This window comes from Ranitomeya variabilis, chromosome 7 (genome assembly GCF_051348905.1).
Source record: "Ranitomeya variabilis isolate aRanVar5 chromosome 7, aRanVar5.hap1, whole genome shotgun sequence".
NCBI classification, from domain to species: domain Eukaryota; kingdom Metazoa; phylum Chordata; class Amphibia; order Anura; family Dendrobatidae; genus Ranitomeya; species Ranitomeya variabilis.
In genome coordinates, this window is record NC_135238.1 from 213,316,508 (window position 1) to 213,337,235 (window position 20,728).

At 43.4% G+C, this 20,728-nt stretch overlaps 1 protein-coding gene across 3 annotated transcripts in view; it reads right to left on the minus strand.

Moving 5' to 3' along the window:
* SLC4A10 (solute carrier family 4 member 10) overlaps positions 1-20,253 on the minus strand; it is a 198,911-nt gene extending 178,658 nt beyond the window's left edge. The window contains exons 1-2 of one of the 3 annotated variants that reach the window (XM_077272834.1): positions 20,155-20,253; positions 19,687-19,935 (exon numbers count right to left, since the gene is read on the minus strand). In XM_077272834.1, the coding sequence (XP_077128949.1) occupies positions 19,687-19,734 (48 nt within the window). In that variant the 5' untranslated portion in view covers positions 19,735-19,935; positions 20,155-20,253. Of the gene's footprint in view, positions 1-19,686; positions 19,979-20,154 lie in introns of those variants that run through there. The other 2 variants (XM_077272835.1, XM_077272837.1) reach the window with 2 other exon arrangements.
* Positions 20,254-20,728: the final 475 nt, after the last annotated feature.

A 20,728-nucleotide genomic window follows, 5' to 3' on the forward strand; every position in this document is an offset into this window, starting at 1 on the left:
GGAGTACGTTGTGGAAAAGATCTTAGACTCTCGTGTTTCCAGACGGAGACTCCAGTATCTGGTCAAATGGAAGGGATACGGTCAGGAGGATAATTCTTGGGTCACTGCCTCTGATGTTCATGCCTCCGATCTTGTCCGTGCCTTTCATAGGGCTCATCCTGATCGCCCTGGTGGTTCTGGTGAGGGTTCGGTGCCCCCTCCTTGAGGGGGGGGTACTGTTGTGAAATTGGATTCTGGGCTCCCCCGGTGGCCACTTGTGGAATTGAACTTGTGTGCATCATCCCCTCTGTTCACCTGCTCCTATCAGGATGTGGGAGTCGCTATATAACCTTGCTCCTCTGTCAGTTTCTTGCCGGTCAACAATGTAATCAGAAGCCTTCTGTGCTTGTTCCTGCTACTAGACAACTCCCAGCTAAGTTGGACTTTTGTCCTTGTGTGTTTTTGCATTTTGTTCCTGTTCACAGCTGCTGTTTCGTTACTGTGTCTGGAAAGCTCTTGTGATCGGAAATTGCCACTCTGGTGTTATGAGTTAATGCTAGAGTCTTAAAGGAATTTCTGGATGGTGTTTTGTTAGGGTTTTCTGCTGACCATGAAAGTGTCCTTTCTGTCTTCCTGCTATCTAGAAAGCGGACCTCGATTTTGCTAAACCTATTTTCATACTACGTTTGTCATTTCATCTAAAATCACCGCCAATATATGTGGGGGCCTCTGTCTGCCTTTTGGGAAAATTTCTCTAGAGGTGAGCCAGGACTGTCTTTTCCTCTGCTAGGATTAGGTAGTTCTCCGGCTGGCGCTGGGCATCTAGGGTTAAAAAACGTAGGCATGCTACCCGGCCACTTCTAGTTGTGCGGCAGGTTTAGTTCATGGTCAGTATAGTTTCCATCTTCCAAGAGCTAGTTCTCATATATGCTGGGCTATGTTCTCTCGCCATTGAGAATCATGACAGGATCCACCACTCACAATAGGTGATGTCACAGCTCACCTCCCCCTCCTGTACAATTACTTATAACACCTCTATATACAGTAGATAACACAGGATCCACCACTCACAATAGGTGATGTCACAGCTCACCTCCTGCTCCTGTACAATTACTTATAACACCTCTATATACAGTAGATAACACAGGATCCACCACTCACAATAGGTGATGTCACAGCTCACCTCCTCCTCCTGTACAATGACTGATAACACCTCTATATACAGTAGATAGCACAGGTTCCTCTATTCACAATAGGTGATGTCACAGCTCACCTCCTCCTCCTGTACAATGACTGATAACACCTCTATATACAGTAGATAGCACAGGTTCCTCTATTCACAATAGGTGATGTCACAGCTCACCTTCTCCTCCTTTACAATTACTTATAACACCTCTATATACAGTAGATAACACAGGATCCACCACTCACAATAGGTGATGTCACAGCTCACCTCCCCCTCCTGTACAATTACTTATAACACCTCTATATACAGTAGATAACACAGGATCCACTATTCACAATAGGTGATGTCACAGCTCACCTCCCCCTCCTGTACAATTACTTATAACACCTCTATATACAGTAGATAACACAGGATCCACTATTCACAATAGGTGATATCACAGCTCACCTCCCCCTCCTGTACAATTACTTATAACACCTCTATATACAGTAGATAACAGAATCCACCACTCACAATAGGTGATGTCACAGCTCACCTCCTCCTCCTGTACAATGACTGATAACCTCTATATAGTAGATAACAGAATCCACCATTCGCAATAGGTGATGTCACAGCTCACCTCCTCCTCCTATACAATGACTGATAACACCTCTATATACAGTAGATAACAGAATCCACCATTCGCAATAGGTGATGTCACAGCTCACCTTCTTCCCGTCCACTATAATGACACCATTCACAAGAATACAACATTACAGTATAGAAATCCTTATATCCTAAATCCACATAGCATTGGTGCAGTATTACAATAGCAAGGATCTGCAGTATCATTGTGTGTATGTGGCCTTATGACTAGATGCAAAGATCAGCGATTTCCGTGATGAAAACTGGGTTTTCAATATCAGACATTTATTTCCATTAAGAATAATCCCAATGGGATCAGGGAAAGATTCTGTAGCCGGAGATGAAGATACTCTATCTCCGCTTACTGGGGTTTCCAGGACTCTGGTTCTTAGCACAGGTCATTAATACCATGTCTGGTAGACAGACTGAGCACAGAACAGTTGTTAATGCAATCGTTCTGTGTGCAGAGGATATCATTGTTCTCGCCAGCACATGTCCTGTTTACACAGCACGATGTGCTGCTGAGAATGATTATTTTTAAGCAAGCTTAAAAATAATTTCACCCGACCTACTAGCATTTTACTTTTTTGTTGGGTGAAGAGCAGCCTGTTTACAATGCACTCTATTGCTTGTTCCCAATAATTAGCCAGTGTAAAAGAAACCTAAGGATGAGCCATCAAGATCAAAGTCAAGCAAAACACCTATAATAAAATAGAAAATGCTTACCTTGCATCTTTAGTAATGTTTTACTACTACTACTACTACTCATTAAATACAGAACTAAACTAAAACATCATTTAAATGGATGTATAAGTTTAAAGTTCTTAGAAAATGGCCTGATCCTTTTTACTGAAACAGCGCCACTCTTCTCCATGTGGCCGTACCTGGTATTGTAACTCAGGGTATTTGACTTGAATGGGGCTATGCTACAATACCAGGGAGGAAACTTTCACATAAACACATTTTCCAGTTCTCTGAAACCCTACAGTTAATTAGAAAACCGTTGTTGTCTGGTGCTCCCCATGGATTTCATTGTGAGGTTGATAAATTGAGAGACATTCCTCGTCAGCTCATAGTGGCAGTGTATCACCGCTAACTATTCTGTTAACTCACAATATATAGAGAAGGGGAAATTCAGGACACGGGCTCTGCTGATAACGACCATCCAGAGAATAGACGTAGTGAAGGTTCCTTTATTAGTAAGACATTCAGGCCACGCATTTCACAATTCAGGGTTTAAACGTACAGCCTGAATATCCTACCAATATGTTTCCATCGTCTGCTCTTTGGACTTCATAAGAGGAACCCACTCCCAGATACCTATAATATGCAGAGCGCAGCAGCACTGTCAAATCATCATGGGCTGCTGCGCTCTGCCCATTCTCTGCTTTCTAAACATTACCTAAGTGCGGAAACTTACTCTGTATAAAGGGTTATTTTCATCATTATATATAGTTAACATTGCAAAGTGTTTGTAAAAACAAACAACTTTACATTTTCGTCTTCTATAGAGCTTGTAAGCTCTGCGCTGAAACTAGCAGAATCACTGCATCCAGAAATCGTCACTGCTTCTGCGCTCCAATGATGCTGCAGATGCAAGGCTGTCTCTGCTTGCAGCATCGGAGAGTGCACAGTCAACGCCAGAGGCACAACAATACCACTGGTCAGAACTTTCAATAACTTAAGAGTGCACTGTCATCACCACCCACCCTTCTCAGGCAAGCAGTAAACCAGGAGGCAGGGGAAAGGCACACTCATGCAGAAGAAGATGAGGCAATCCCTTTAAAGGCTAGGTATCCACTAGACCTGTGCCCACTGTGAATGCATACACTCAAAAGGCATGTGCTGAATAGTGGTCCCAGCCAAGATGGACGCCAAAGCATCTATCCACCATAGAGATCCATTGTGAAAAAAAAACACTATACGTGCTCGAAACTCATCCAGTTATTCAAGACATTCCTTCCCCCTGTATGCACTGGTTTGTCAAGCAGCTTACTTTTTCAAATTTGTCCAAATAAAGACTTTTGATTTTATTTCCTGAGCTGAATACCTTCATTTAAGTGCACTAAGTAATGCGATGGAGACGCATGCCTACAGTATATGCTCCTGCTTATTCGGATGCAAAGTTATTTGCTGAGGAACCCATTGGGATGGACTGGCCCACAGCAAGACAGATGAATCCTCCGGTGGGCCCCTGTGCAGTACTAAGCCACTTACTCCCAACATGAGCAGTAGGTGACCCAGTACATTTTATCCACCATGTACAGACATTAGCAGAATCTCTGGAGACTATGACCCCCATAGTCACCACAATAAAAGCTCGCAAGGTAGAATAAAAATGGCCTAGAGGGGCATGTTACAGTTTTTTCCTATAGCGGAATGGGATTGATGTGACTGAACTAACACTAACATTCCGTTTAGTCCTAGAATGCAAGATTAGTAACTACATGAATTACCACCTCCAAGGGGCCCATTTACATTTTCTCCCATGCACTATTTCATACCTTGCATTATACTACAGACCTGACAATAATATGGATAATTACACAAAACCAATGTGTAAAATGACGACTGCTGAATGGGGTTTCCAGGATTAGAAAAACATGGCTGCTTTCTTACCAAAACAATGCCACATCTGTCCACAGGTCGTGTGTGGCGCTGTAGCTCAATCCCACTCTCTTCAATGGAGCTAAGCTGCAAAAACAGCCCAGAGTTTTGTTTCTTAATACTAGAAACCTTTTATGGGGGGTATGTTTCCACATTGTCTTTAAGACACCCGCGGAACCACTGAGCTTTTGAAGGTGTATGTTTTCCTGAAGCGCCATCGCTAGCCGTTTCGCAGTAGTTTTGCAGTAGTTCTTGCTCTATACTTCCAAATATATAGAACGAAAAAAACTTCTTTTACTTCTGTTACTTCTTTTAACTGCTTTAAGTCTTCCATTTTGACATTGCTTTGCACAATGTTCGGCAGTTTCGCAGCGCCTTTTCAGGGGGATTCCAGGTGCAAACCCCCTGAAAAAGACATTGTGTGCACATAGGTCCACAGAGTAGTTTATATCGACTGTACATCACTAGCGGTGAACGGACAAGCAGAAGTTTGGGTTCTGCTACCAGTCCTGAATTTTAGTTCAAAGTTCGATTCGGGTACCAGAACGGTTCCCGAACTTGAACCAGAACCTGAACCCCATTGAAAACAATGGAGACCAGAAATTCGAATCTGGAAAAAAATATCTCTCTCTTTCCCCGGAACTAAGAACATTGCAACTGACTTCAGGGAGAAGTCCATGCTCGGCTGTTAGCTCTGGACACTAACTGTCCGGTACGAACCCCAAACTTTTACATTCACTATTGCTCCTCCCTATACATTATAAAGGTCAATTCTTCCATCTACATTCTACAGGGTGGGCCATTTATATGGATACACCTAAATAAAATGGGAACAGTTGGTGATATCAACGTCCTGTTTGTGGCACATTAGTATATGGGAGGAGGAAAACTTTTCAAGATGGGTGGTGACCATGGCGGCCATTTTGAAGTCGGCCATTTTGGTTCCAACTTTATAAATGGCCCTCCCAGGTGTATCCATGGCCCACCCTGTATATTTATGAACTGAAGAATTAGGTGTTACATTGCGTTCAAATTCTGATATACATATTTAAAGCAGTGACGCCAAAAACAAATATAGCAGCAGATTAGGCGACTTGTGCCCACTGCTCTAGTCATTATTAATTATACACGAAAATCAAGTCAGGGGAGATTTAATGCGTTTACCGAATATTTTTGGAACAGATTTCTGGGCTGGGGAACACTGCGCACTTTTAATTTCCTCATCAACAGATTGATTTTACATCAAACGGCAGCTGCTGTCCAGAAAAAGCAACTTATTTTAATGATCACTTAGATCGGTTTTAAAGTGCCGGTAAAAGCTTTTTATAATCGAGGGCAGAATTTGTTTCCAACATCAGAGCAAAGAGGCTTATTACCCATAACATGAGGCTACCTGAGAGTCAAAATATGTACTTGTTGCAAAGGTTTTAATTTACTTAAAGAAAAATCATTGTTGATTTACATCCTAAATGCAAAGCTAACCAGCTTTCTAAATAGTCTTCTTCAAAAAATGTCCTACTATCTTGGTGCTGCAAAGTGGCTGTAAGTAATTTATCTAGCTCAGAGCTTTTACAAAAAAAAATACAAATCCGGAAAAACTTCTGATCTATTCTGATGGCTCTCTGTTCTCCCCCTCCCTTTACTCGGTGTTAGAGATAGCAGAAGGGAAAATGAAGGGTTTTGCACAGGTCTCCACAATGTGGAGAAAGCATATACAGTCTCAGGGAGGGTAGATAAAGTAGGTTACAGAAAAGGAAGAAAGCGCATGAAGAGGAAATATGTACAGGATAGAAACTGTGCTGCTATATAAGGTAATTAAGACATCAGAGCCAAGGATAAATACATCCAGACTATATTACTAGAAGAGACACTTCCACAAGAAAAAATTCTGAAACGTAGGGCAGGCTGCAAACTGCATACTATGGAGTCTAAAAATGGATAAAGAAATGAAGATTGCAGACTGAATCTGCAATTTTATTGACCAACATATGTGAAAAAAAAACTTTTTTTACATTTCAAAGGTGCCTATAGCCTTTGTAGGTCAATTACTGTGATATTTTATTAAAAGATATGCACATTTTTACAACCAATCTTTTCATTATTAAAATGAATCTATAATAAAACTGAATACTGCAAATACTAAATATGTATAATGTACTTACACTGCAAAAATTGTGTATAAAGATCCTATGTCCAGGATCTGTCTTTTTGAATTAGCGATTCTTCTTCATCAGCACATGCACATGTACATTAGCAGCAATAGACTGATTTAGACCCTATCTTTAGTATTGAAGCATCTAATGAGCGTGTGTGTAGTTACTGTCAATTATCGATGGAATTAGGGGTGAGCTGAGACATCACCTGCTGCATATAATGGATCCTGCATTATCTACTTTATATAGACGTTTTTGCATGTCATTGTATTCCTGCCTGTGATAATAATGAGACTTCTGGAAACTATGCAAGTATGAGTCTAAAAAAAAATACAAAAGCAGAAACCAGTTACAAGCTCTCATTCTTTTAAATACAGATTGTGATATGAAAATAATTCTATTTTTAATAAATTTTATAGAAAAACCTGACAATGTGTCCTTTTGTGCATCAGTATATATATATATATATATATATATATATATATATATATATATACGGTATATATTAGATAACGAATAAGGCAACACATGTTCATAGAAATAGCTTAAAGAAAACATTCATAAGCAACAAAAAAACTCGTACCAGACATCTGAATCTAGCTTATTAGCGGGTATGTGCCATAGGATGCGCTTCGTTTCATTTTTGACAGGAGCCATGCACGCACGTCCAGCATCATCTTTCGGTAACTCATTCCAGCTCATTGAGTCGTAAGACGCTGCTAAATGAAAAGTCTGACGTACAGATCACAGCTCTACAACTATAGTATCAAGCTCACCATGCCGTGACCATTACTGATCCTACATCAAAAACACCAAAAAGGAAAAATTCAAGAAAAAACACCAAAAACAGGCAGAGATGCTTACCTGTCTGAATGGGCCTCAAATACAAATGCACAAGCAGGGTGCAGCGGACCCAAATAAAATAGCAAATGCACAGGTGCAATACCCAATGAAACAGCCAGCCTTAAATAAGGGTTTGATCCTACATCAATCCAAACTCATTCCTCACGTGAACTAGAGGATCCATTCTCTTCTCAATTTATTGTCAGCAAACCTGAGGACAGGTCCCAGAAGAAGGAACCCAAGACCAAGGTTTCTCTTCAAAGGGATTTCCTTTCAGACCTTTTGTAGCTTGTAGTCCTGTGTCGGTCTTAAACAGAGCGTGGTTCCCAACACAGCCAGGTGGCCAAGGAAAAATTAGGAGACTTGGCTCTAAACCATCTCTAGATACCATTCTGTCTCTCCGATCTCTATGTGACCTCTTTTAGCTTGTAGTCCTACATCCCCTTTACTACAGAATATTGTTCTTGAACAGATTGAGGTTGCCAACACATCCGGGTGGCCAAGGAAAAATTAGAGGGGGCTTTGGCTCTAAACCATCTCTAGATACCTTTCTGTCTCTCCAACGTGTATCCAACCGCTTGTAGTCCTACTTCCCCTTTACTGCAGAACATCTTCGTTCTGGAACAGATTGTGGTTCCGAACACAACCAAGGGTACTGTCACACAGTACCATTTTGATCGCTACGACGGTACGATTCGTGACGTTCTAGCGATATCGTTACGATATCGCAGTGTCTGACACGCAGCAGCGATCAGGGACCCTGCTGAGAATCGTACGTCGTAGCAGATCGTTTGGAACTTTCTTTCGTCGCTTGATCACCCGCTGACATCGCTGGATCGTTGTGTGTGACAGCGATCCAGCGATGTGTTCGCTTGTAACCAGGGTAAACATCGGGTAACTAAGCGCAGGGCCGCGCTTAGTAACCCGATGTTTACCGTGGTTACCAGCGTAAACGTAAAAAAAACAAACAGTACATACTTACATTCCGGTGTCAGTCCTCCGGCGTCTCAGCTTCTCTCCACTGTGTGAGCGTCTGCCAGCCGGAAAGCGAGCACAGCGGTGACGTCTGACGTCACCGCTGTGCTTTCCGGCTATGGCGCTTACACAGTGGAGAGAAGCAGAACGCCGGGGACAGACACCGGAATGTAAGTATGTACTGTTTGTTTTTTTTACGTTTACGCTGGTAACCACGGTAAACATCGGGTTACTAAGCGCGGCCCTGCGCTTAGTTACCCGATGTTTACCCTGGTTACCAGGGACTTCGGCATCGCTCCAGCGCCGTGATTGCAACGTGTGACCGCAGTCTACGAAGCTGGAGCGATAATCATACAATCGCTGCGACGTCACGGATCGTGCCGTCGTAGCGATTAAAATGGTACTGTGTGACGGTACCCTTAATTTTATTTCAAAAACTGCACAACCCAGATGTGCAGCTTGTATGTGATATTGCAACTTGGCCCCATTCACTTCAATGGAGTGGAGCTGCAGTACCAAACCTGAGTCCTGAATTACATAGTTGGAGGGTGGTGGTGTTATAGTTACAGGCAAATCTGCTCAGAGGCCCATCTGAATGTCAGCTGTAAGTCACTACATAGGACTGTAATCCGTTACATGTTCTGCAGCACTAGTATCTACCACTGCATGTGTAGCGCCCCCTCTGTTGCAGGGCCGAGGGGTACCCGGTACCAGGCCTCTGAGTCTCTGCTCTGGAGTTGTCACGGTGGCTAGACCCGGTCCGTGACCCTGCTGAGGGGCATACAATGAAGGTGGAGGTATGGTGACGATGTTATGGTGCGGTGAAGTGCCGGTCGCGGTAAATAACGAGGACACCAGGTTGCAGTCTCTTTACCTCTTTACTGAAGGTTTCAGGATCCTCAATCAGGAATACGGTTAACCAGGCTGCGCAAGTCCGGCCAGTCCGATGGCACCTCCAGAATTCCCTTTGCAGGTGGAAATCTGTGCCTACCTTCTAGCGCTTGTGTGTTGTGGTCCTCCCCTGCTGTGCTTACGGGATAGTCCCCACAACTGTTGTGTCTGTTTCTCGTGTTCCCTCACAACTCGATTCTGATGTTCTTTCACGTCCCCCAGATCTTATGGTTAGGACGCACCCGTATGACGGGGAGGCTCGGAGCTCTTCTGGGACTCTAGCGTCGCCCCACTCCTGTTGTTACCCCCCTGTGTCTTCCTAGGTCAATTGGGTGAGACAGCCCGCCTATAACTGACTGTCCTGCCGTAGGTTTGAAGTTTGGCCTGGAGCTCTATACTACCTCGGCGTTCCGGCCACCGGTTACGCGCCTCAGTAGGATGTTGCCTCGTCTTACAGCACGACTCCTACTGGTATTCTCCTTGTTGCGTTGATCTCGTTTCTCACTCAGCACAATAAACCTCGCTTCTTGTCCTTTCTTGGGGTACCGCCGCTATATCGTGCAGGCACGGTCCCGTAACGTTCTCTCTGTTCGCTAGGCCTCTGTCAGGATCCCACCCCTGACAGGGACCCCTCCGAATCTTCCCCTGCAACACCCTCTGCCACAAGGTGTTGCCTGGTTCCAACCCATTCAGCTTTCTCTCTAACTTCCTGCCTGACCCCCAGTTTTACCAGACTGTGAGGAGTGGCCTAATACATAGTACCCTTAGATCCCCCTGGAGGCCAGGCTGTGAAATGTATTGGTGTCTTGATACCTGATCAGATGAACTCCTTCAGTGCCATCAGACGTAACATCACTCCCCTTAGTGGCAGAGCGACATTACTGCAACGACCAGGACTCTGGGGCGCTGCACATCTATACACTATATTCAAGCGCTCAGACTATGTTAATTCCCCTGCATTAGTACCAAGTTTGGAAGAAGAGAGGCTTAGACAGGGAAAGTCCAGTACTCTAATGTTTGCTTGTAAAGATGTTTGCTGATCAGAAGTTGTAAGCAGCTTGTAAAAGGAGCAAGAACTTGGCATTAAAAATAATGCTTGGAGGTTAATTACATAAAAGTTTGGACTCTAAAAGAAATGATCACGTGGTTAGTATATGCAAACACAGAAAACATAGAGATAATGGGGGCTAATAGCAAAGATTATAATGGGACTCATTGCTGTTGCTGTTTCTGTTTCAACCACCCCAACCAAACTGGTGTCGAAATGCAGTGTTAATAAAAATGTTCAACTCAATCAGGTCAAGAGAATTTTGTTTCAGTGGCATGGCCCATCTCAACGTGTTTCGTCCAAATAGACCAATGTGAGACATAGATATTGGTGGCAAAGGCCAGGTAGCAACTAGATGCCAGTATTCATGTGGAAGCCTCAACAATTTTTTTTGTACAGTGGCTATCACCAACCTTAAACCAAGCCTATGCATATAGTATAACTTAAAGGGAACCTGTCCCCAGGTTTGGCTGATAAGAGATATGGCCATCACCTTTCAGGGCTGATATACAGCAATCTATAATGTTGTATATTTGCCCCCAACCCAATCTGTAAGAAAAAGAAAAATTAATTTTATTATACTCACCTGCGGGGCATCCGGTCCAATGGGCGTCACTGGTCTTGGTCCACCTCCCTTCTACTTGCCATGCCACCTTCCTGCTTGCTTCGTATGGATGACGCGTCTCCTCGGCACTGTACTCCTGCGCATGCGTACTTCTCTGTCCTGTTGAGGGCAAATTACTGCAGTGCGCCGGGAAAGGTCAAAGAGCCCCGGCGCATGCGCACTGTAGTACTTTCCTCGGTCCTCGACAGGGCAGATAAGTACGCCTGCACAGGAGTGCTGTGTCGAGAATACTGCGTGGATGACGAAGGGATGCGTTATCCACATGAAGCAAGCAGGAGGATGGGGATCGTAAGAAGATGGGAGGCGCAGGATCAAGACCAGCAACGCCCATCGGACCGGACCGCCCCGCAGGTGAGTATAATACAAGTTATTTTTGTTCTCCTGCAGGTCGGGTTGGGGGCAGATATTATAGAATAATAATAATAATTTTATTTATATAGCGCCAACATATTCCGCAGCGCTTTACAAATTATAGAGGGGACTTGTACAGACAATAGACATTACAGCATAACAGAAATCAAAGTTCAAAATAGATACCAAGAGGAATGAGGGCCCTGCTCGCAAGCTTACAATCTATGAGGAAAGAAGTAAAGCAACAAAAAGTGATGTGTTAATTAAAAAAATCAACTCTGAAGACCATGATGAAAACAAATCATCTCGCTCCTGGCTTATCAAGGCAATGTCACTCCAACCTTGAGGCCTTCCAAATATAGAAGTAGCCTGGTTGTGTACGGTTTGTGCTTCTACAAGTGACTATGTATCAGTATAATAGGAAGATATGGTACACTGTATACAGGAATGGACGGCAAACGCAAAATGAAGACAAAGCAGAGATATATAGGCAACGTAGATGAACGGGCTTAGCTGTATATACTTGACTGGTTTTCTGAACGGAAAAGGTCTTCAATGTTCTTAACTCCTAACCACTAAATATTTTATCGTCCAAATTACCAAACTATGAATTCACTTTTTCAGTCTGTTATAGATATTTTCAGTATAATTCTTGTAGTATAATCAGAGGTGTCATCTGTTCTGAATAAACCCCAAATTTTCAAGGGGCAATTCCACTTTATAACTAGACGTTCAAGTCCTACAAAACTGATGACCTATATCAGATATTTGTAGGTTCAACTCTCAACACTCGCTGATTAAAGGTACATTGGATAGGACCTTGGCCTCCTGGCACTGCTCCATAATGTCATCAGTGGTTGTACTAAACACAATGATATGGATTGAGGGGGTCAAGCCACTGGTCATAGCCCCTCGGCTCCTTCAATCAGCTTATCGACAGTGGTGCCGGTCATCGGATGACTCACGTCACAAATCATACATGATAGTGGTCAGATTACTTTTCCAAACATCTTGCAATTTTTAAAGCGCTGAAATATGTCCATGTACAAGATCCTTTCTTGGAACTTGGTCAGTGAAGCCCTCTAACTACATTGCTAACTTTTCTTCTGATCTGTGTTTTTTTTATACCTACAGGTATAAAGAAGTATATGAAGCTATCTCGCTTGGGTCGGGAACGATTCCCAGCAAATCCATGCATTACGGTCTGATCTTGATCCGATTTATATGTTCTTCTGACTCTGCCCTTAGACAGGATAAGGGCCTAACAAAATCACACTTGGGCCACGTGTTCGCATCTTTAGGAGTTCCATCTAAGTCAACAAAAAATGTCTCTTTACGCAGAATAAAAAGTGTAGAGTACCACCATATTCTGTATTCCTCAAAAAAGCCATATGAAGTACAAAGTGACTTACGGTAATAAGCTTCATTAGCGTGAACATGCATGTCAGGGTAATATCCGAATCCCATTTTTTGGGATATTATTTCTGACAAATGCCCAACAGAGTCAAAATGGCCTAAATGTAAACAGGCCCTACATAAATATTCTTTATCTCTGACTGGCAATGATGACATCCTAACCACCATCAGTGGTCTTCGTAGTCAGGTCAGTGGTGACCACAGCGTAACCACTTTAGGTCCTTCAGGGGTGGAAGAAGGGCGATTCCATTGGTAAATATTGCTTATTTTATTTTTCACCGAACATGGCTCCCCTTTTTCATGAGGTTTTCATGGGCAAGTTTAGTAATGGACACACTGTTAGGATTCTGCTCTGTGTCACTTGACACACTTGAAGTCAAGTGACTGCTCATATCAATACTTACCAATTTTTCTGTTGGGTTAATAGAAATGTTTAAGCTCCACCCAACAACCCATCTTAGGAAGGCCCCGACACACCTATTAATCCTTCTGAGCCAGCCCTAAGCACCCACTTTTGGGCGGAGCTTACATAAACCCCACCCCCTTCAGTGCAATTTGCCAGGATTGTGTCTGAAAATTTGAGAAACTCCAGGCAAGTGCAGGACACAAGTATGTGCATGTGATTTTCATATTTTCAGTCATATGCAGACCCCTTTTTCAGTTAATATTCCTAATGCTACACTCCTTTCCTAATATTAAACTTGGCTTGGAAAAGAAGAGAACAGAAACCCCTGTATGGTCCAGCACCAGGTATTTAAGGGCCCTTGAAAAATAGAGTTATAATGATCCCTTCTGTCAACCCCAACCTAAGCTTCACTATCGTAGGGCTTAGAGCGCGCTGCTTTGCTATATATGCAGTATAATGGGTAGGTAGCAAGTGACTTTTCTGCCACTTGATAATTATGATCATTTTGAAAAATTGGTGACATAATGCATCATTGGCAATGTATGGGCTATATAGGTGAGAAAGTATGATAAAGTGTATATGACATACAGTAAATAACGTATAAATGTATATTTGGTGAGAAGTATTTAAGAAACAGTAAGACAAACTCTCTTTAGCACACAGCCTGAAGAGCGTGCCTGGTAGGAACCTGGCTATATGCCGCACTAATTAAAATCAGCTATGGACAGATGGATGCTGGGCCAAAATGAAGGAGATCACAGCTTGATTAAAACTGTACTAAGAATCTTGTTTTATTCCAGATATGACTGTACATTTACAAGGTAACACAGTACGATTGTACAGTAGTTCTGATTATACAGTATGGCCATGACTTGGTGCAATGAAGTAAGAGAAGCAGGAAAACCCCAAGGAATTTGCAACCTAGAGAGCTTATTACGACCCCAAAATAATCTGTGGTATTAAGAAAACATGGTTTATGCATTTAGGGCTTGCATAGGGGTCTTCTATGGAACTTTTGCACTAAGCTTTATTTACAATGTTTCACTAAAGAAAAGTACAATATTGAAAATCTATGATAAATCCCCATGTCATAGATAATAATAAATAATTATAATTTTATTTATATAGCGCCAACATATTTCGCAGCGCTTTACAAATTATGATAGATAATATCCGCAAACCAGGTGGTCAATGCACCTAGAGGTTTTTTATTATTATTATTATTATTGTCAATTATACATCAGCCACAATCACAACAACAGTTCTCATAGAGCCATGCAGTCTTGTTTTCTGGCACTACTGCCCCATTGTGAACATGGATCTTCTCTGTCTTTCCGCAAGATGCAGGATTGAGAGTTCAATTTTCAAAGATGTTCTGCAGAGTCCCTTTAATAAAGGGCATAACTGTATATAAGCTACACACAGTGTCGTAACTTGAAGCCTCAATGCAAGAGCTCCAATGGGGCACACAACTTTTGCAAGTCTTTAATAGTAATAGTCTATTCATAATAATGGCCAAAGAGACTTTTTGTGCCCCTTGGGCTCCAGGGCCCGGGTGCCATTGCAAACCCTGTACCTAATGTAGCTATGGCCCTGGCTACACGGTATCAAGGCTAACAATGGGTTTCCACTTTCCATAATAGCCAACATTTGAATTCAAAATGTCCTCCCTTGGAGCTGTAAAACAAGTATCCCTTCAAATGTAAATTAGGATAAACCTCCCTCTTTGTTGACTATGTTCACAATTTGGATGTGACCTTTGGAGGATTTTTATGGCGGTTGTCTTGAAAACATAGTAGGGCACCAATCCATTTTTGATCCAAACAGCAGATTCATGATGGTCAGGTTGGGTGGCAGAGATCCAGTGCACAATAACCAGGGGTCCTATGTCCCACCGGGTAATGAGACCTGGAAGATATCACACCATACCAGTCTATATCCAATTGTCGGAAATAGGCATGAAATCCTCTTCTTACAGCACTCATAGATACGTCAGTGGAGGTCACCATGCTTCAATCGTAGACCCATCGAGATACAGACATTTATCGGAAGGCAAGGAATGGGGCAGAGATTTTTCATCTCTTTTACTTTCTGTCTAACGCCAAAAAAGGCAGCTCTTGGAGCCAATATGGTGCTCTCCCCAGACCAGTAATGGTCGACTTTTTCAAGCAATCCCATAGACAATAAATAGCACAGAATTCGAGAACGCCCACCTCCGCTCCATTCAAGAGGCTCTACAGAGCTTAGTTTTCCGTTTCCAACAATCAAAAAGTTAAGGACAACTTACTATTATGGGAATAATCCTTTAATACACTGAATAAAATGCAGAACTGTTCCAATATTAATGGTAAAAAAAAAATATTACACGTCTCTGCATTCCCTGAATCATACATTGCATCACCATTGACTGAATCATTTGAATATTAAAAATATGCAGCCAACTTAAAAAAATCTCAACAGATGTCGTTAAGTTGATGAAAAAATGTCTTGCGCTTCAGATCATTTATATCTGGTTTTATAGGAAACCTGGAAAATTAAAAAAAAACAAACACAAAAATGCTTGAAAAAACCCGTAAAGTCATAAAATGCAAAGTGCTCATGCAGACGTCGGTATTTTCGGTCCGAGTGTGATCAGGCAAAGCATCGGATCGCACCCAGATGACATCTGAGTGCAGTCCGATCTCCACGGACTGACAGAATGGGGAAGATGGAGACATTTTTTTCTCCATCTTCGGCTCATCCGAGAAAATCGGATCAGACTATGATCACACTCTGATCAGAGCGTGATTTGCATGATCGGTCTGATTCTCTTGGATGAGAGGTTACACGGTCGTTTGCACCTGTCCTTAAAGTGGGTTTCTATACATTAGTTGTGTCTAGTTGCCTGAGCCAGATCCAACCGATTAAAAAGAGGTTGCCCACTACTTTTACATTGACCTTTTTACTTTTACCTATCCTTAGGATAGGTCATCAATGTCTGATCAGCCGGGATCCAACACCCGACACCCCCACCGATCAGGAGGTTGCCGCTGGCCGGAAGTTCTCGCTTGCCGAGCTGCTCCGTCTTCAGGTAGTGGGTGGGAATTGGTGCTGCTCATCCACCTCCTATGCAGATCAATATGAGGCGGATGTGTAGCACCCTGCGGCGGCCATAGCAAGTGAGCACTTCTGGCTGGAGGCCACCGCCGCTAACACCGATAACAGCTGATTCGCGGGGGTGCAAGTTGTTGGACCCTGGCCAATCAGAAATTGATGACTTCTCCTAAGGATAGTTCATCACCGTAAAAGTAGTGGACAACCTCCTTAAAGTTATGCACTTCCTCCATCTGTCCAGCGTTCGTAGCTCAATAGACCTGGCTCCAAAATCCTTCCAGAAGAACAACTGATGATCTATAAGCAGGTGTAGATTTGCATTAGGCATAAATGTGCTGGGAAATAGGAGGCTGCTCCCACTAAACCCCTTGCCCCTTGTCGAGAAAAGCACCATTTTGCAAAAAGCAACAAATTTGCACAAATTGTCACATATGAATGCATGGGGTATAATACACCGTCTATGAAAGCAAGGCAATACAAAAAGAGACACCAAATATGATGGTGTACCCTATGGACCATGTAAGAAGACAATCATATTCACTATACATGAAGGCATTGTGTAGCATACATGATAGTATCCAAATATCAAGACATGGGTTATGCCCCATCTATGAAGGAATGGGATAACATTTGTGACTTATTTAGGCAGACAATAAGTCCCTCCCTTTATATATAATAATAATCTTTATTTTTATATAGCGCTAACATATTCCGCAGCGCTTCACAGACATTATCATCGCTGTCCCCAATGGGGCTCACAATCTAAATTCCCTATCAGTATGTCTTTGGAATGTGGAAGGAAACCGGAGAACCCGGAGAAAACCCATGCAAACACAGAGAGAACATACAAACTCCTTGCCGATGTTGTCCTTGGTAGGATTTGAACCCAGGACTCTAGTGCTGCAATGCTAACCACTGAGCTACTGTGCTGCCCCATGTAAGCAGGCAAAAGAATACAACTCTTTTAACAGCAACATTAAGACATAAGAATACAACTCTGTGAAAAGCAACATTTTGGTTATTTATTATCTATGTAAGAGAAGACCTTTTAATTCACACTACATCCTAAAGATCTCATAGACACAAACAAGCAGAAAAAAACTGTAATACAACCGCTAATGTACAAAACATCATTTTCTAACATAAGATGATATTTAATGGTGCAGAAATGGCTCACCAAGTGAACAGCACAAAAAATAACTACAGAGGAAACCTTTCCTGGCAATGTTCTCTACTTCTGAATACTTGACAATAATTATAGCCGTCGATGAGTCAGGAACCAGGTCTTTTCTGAGGCTGTTACATTGGAATAATCAGCAGTGCCGGCGCTGATTAGTTGACTGATTTAAGCAGCATGGGACTTTTTGTCCTTGCCGAAAGTACATGATAATTTCCGACATTTTACACCCACACATGGTACCTGTCTCACAGACTATACTGGTTCAAAACCATTCCAAGCTGACCACAGTCATGCCTACAAAATTACCATTACCCTTATATACAGCTACGTGCAGAGTCCAAGTAATTTTACAACTATGTATAAAGGAATAAAGTATGCACCGCATACAACGGCAAGAGTTATAGTCCGGGTATGGAGACTGGCACCATTGGGCTATGAATTATATATAGAGGCCACATATATGAGGACGTGGTAGTAGCCATAGACAGTATAAATGCATGGAGCATGCAAGATCGATGAAGGCATAGGCTATGCATAATATAAGGGAACAATGGCTATGCACCAAGTATGAAGGCATGGTCTACAGACACTGTGTGCAAGCTGGAGCATGCACCATATATGAACACATGGGCAATACATAAGGAGACACTGGCATTGTGTCCTTCAAATGGGCATGCACCATATAGGACGAGCGTGGTAGTAGCCATATATAAATGCATGGTGCATAATACACAGGAGACACAGACTATGCTACATAAAATGATGGTATACTGTATACATCCATATAAGAACACAAGCATATTCACTACATATTATACATTATATATATATATATATATATATATATATATATATATATATATATATATATACAGTATATATATATATATATATATATATATATATGCATTGTGTATGTAGACTGGGTATGCACCATATATGAAGTGAATGCAGCCATATTTGACTGCATGGGGCAATGAGGTATACACCATCTATGCAGGCATGGGATATATACGTAATATAAGAGTACACTGACTATACACTAAATATGGAGATATGGTATATAGACCATATATGTAGACAATGATAGTCATCATATATAAAGGCATTCTGTGTGCAAGCTGGGACATACACCTTATGTGGAGACATGGGCTATATACATAATGTAAGAGGACACTGGCTATACACTAAAGATGGAGATATGGTATATAGACCACATATACAGACAATGATAGTCATCATATATAAAGGCATTCTGTTGCAAGCTGGGACATGCACCTTATGTGGAGACATGGGCTATATACAGAACATGAAGAAACACTGGCTATGCACCAAACATGGAGGTATGATCTATAGACCACATATGAAGGCAATGATTATCAGACATGAAGACATTGTGGATGCAGACTGCTGCATGCACTTTATATGACGCCATGGGCAATGCATGGATGGCTGCATCATACATGAAGGAATGGGTTTTGAACTATATATTAAGAATTGAGGTATACACCATTTGTTACACAGTATATAAGGATGAAAAAATGACCTTATTGTGAGAATATATGTACAAATGGAGCATGCACCATATATAACAGCAGGGCTATGCATTATATATGGAGACAGAGGATGAGCATCACATGGAAGCAGGACATCTACTATAGGGGAAACCTATGGAGCTCACCACATATGAATGAATGACATACACCAGATATGAGGCATTACTAATATAAAGATACATATATAGGGCTACATTATAAACCAGATATGACGATTGGGGTATGCACCATATATAAAGATATACATTAGATAAGAAGAATATAATATTCTAATTCTCCATATAAGAATCGTAGATTGTGAACCAGACATTCTAAAAGGGCTCATACACCAGATATCATGACATGGGCTATTCATGGTGTATGAACGCCTGGGATATGCAAAATGGGACATAAGACAAGCCAGCTATGAAGATTGGAGCAAGCAGCACATAAGAAGGAATGGGGGACACCCCAAATGTGAGCACCTGGGGTCCTCCATACAGGAAAGCCTGGGAAGTGATTAATGCTATGCACCAAATCTGTAGCCTGTGCTCTGCCCAATGCATCCACAGGACAGGCTTATTATATACCCACACAATGTATCCTGTCTGCAATATGATCATCTCCAGCTCATATCCACACATGTGGGTACACAGGAGCACTGCAGAGCACTGCTGCTGTACTGCAGCCCCCATTACAGCCCATCGGTGGGGGGCTCAGCATCCTATGCAGGGGCATTGTGGAGCACATACAGGCACAGTGACGGGCTCTTACCGTTGGCAGCAATGGCTCCATCTGTGCCCCTTGGTCCTTGATCTCCATGGCTGCCTGCGGATGTCTCCCTGCTCCGGCGATCAGCCGTTCTGCAGTGTCTCTCGGAGAAGCTGCTGCTTAGTATTCGGGTCAGGTAGCTGTGGATGTAGCGGAGGAAATTACACACTCCACGTCCTGACAGTCACATGGCTCACACTGAGTGTGGAGGAGGCTGAGACAGAGGTGGCTGCACTGACTGCTCCCCACAGCCTGGACCTGCCCCTGCTGCACTGACTGCTACCACAGCCTGGACCTGCCCCTGCCGCACTGACTCCTACAACAGCCTGGACCTGCCCCTGCTGCACTGACTGCTACCACAGCCTGGACCTGCCCCTGCTGCACTGACTGCTACCACAGCCTGGACCTGCCCCTGCTGCACTGACTGCTACCACAGCCTGGACCTGCCCCTGCTGCACTGACTGCTACCACAGCCTGGACCTGCCCCTGCTGCACTGACTGCTCCCACAGCCTGGACCTGCCCCTGCTGCACTGACTGCTACCACAGCCTGGACCTGCCCCTGCTGCACTGACTGCTCCCACAGCCTGGACCTGCCCCTGCTGCACTGACTGCTACCACAGCCTGGACCTGCCCCTGCTGCACTGACTGCTCCCCACAGCCTGGACCTGCCCCTGCTGCACTGACTGCTCCCCACAGCCTGGACCTGCCCCTGCTGCACTGACTGCTACCACAGCCTGGACCTGCCCCTGCTGCACTGACTGCTACCACAGCCTGGACCTGCCCCTGCTGCACTGACTGCTACCACAGCCTGGACCTGCCCCTGCTGCACTGACTGCTCCCCACAGCCTGGACCTGCCCCTGCTGCACTGACTGCTACCACAGCCTGGACCTGCCCCTGCTGCACTGACTGCTACCACAGCCTGGACCTGCCCCTGCTGCACTGACTGCTACCACAGCCTGGACCTGCCCCTGCTGCACTGACTGCTACCACAGCCTGGACCTGCCCCTGCTGCACTGACTGCTCCCCACAGCCTGGACCTGCCC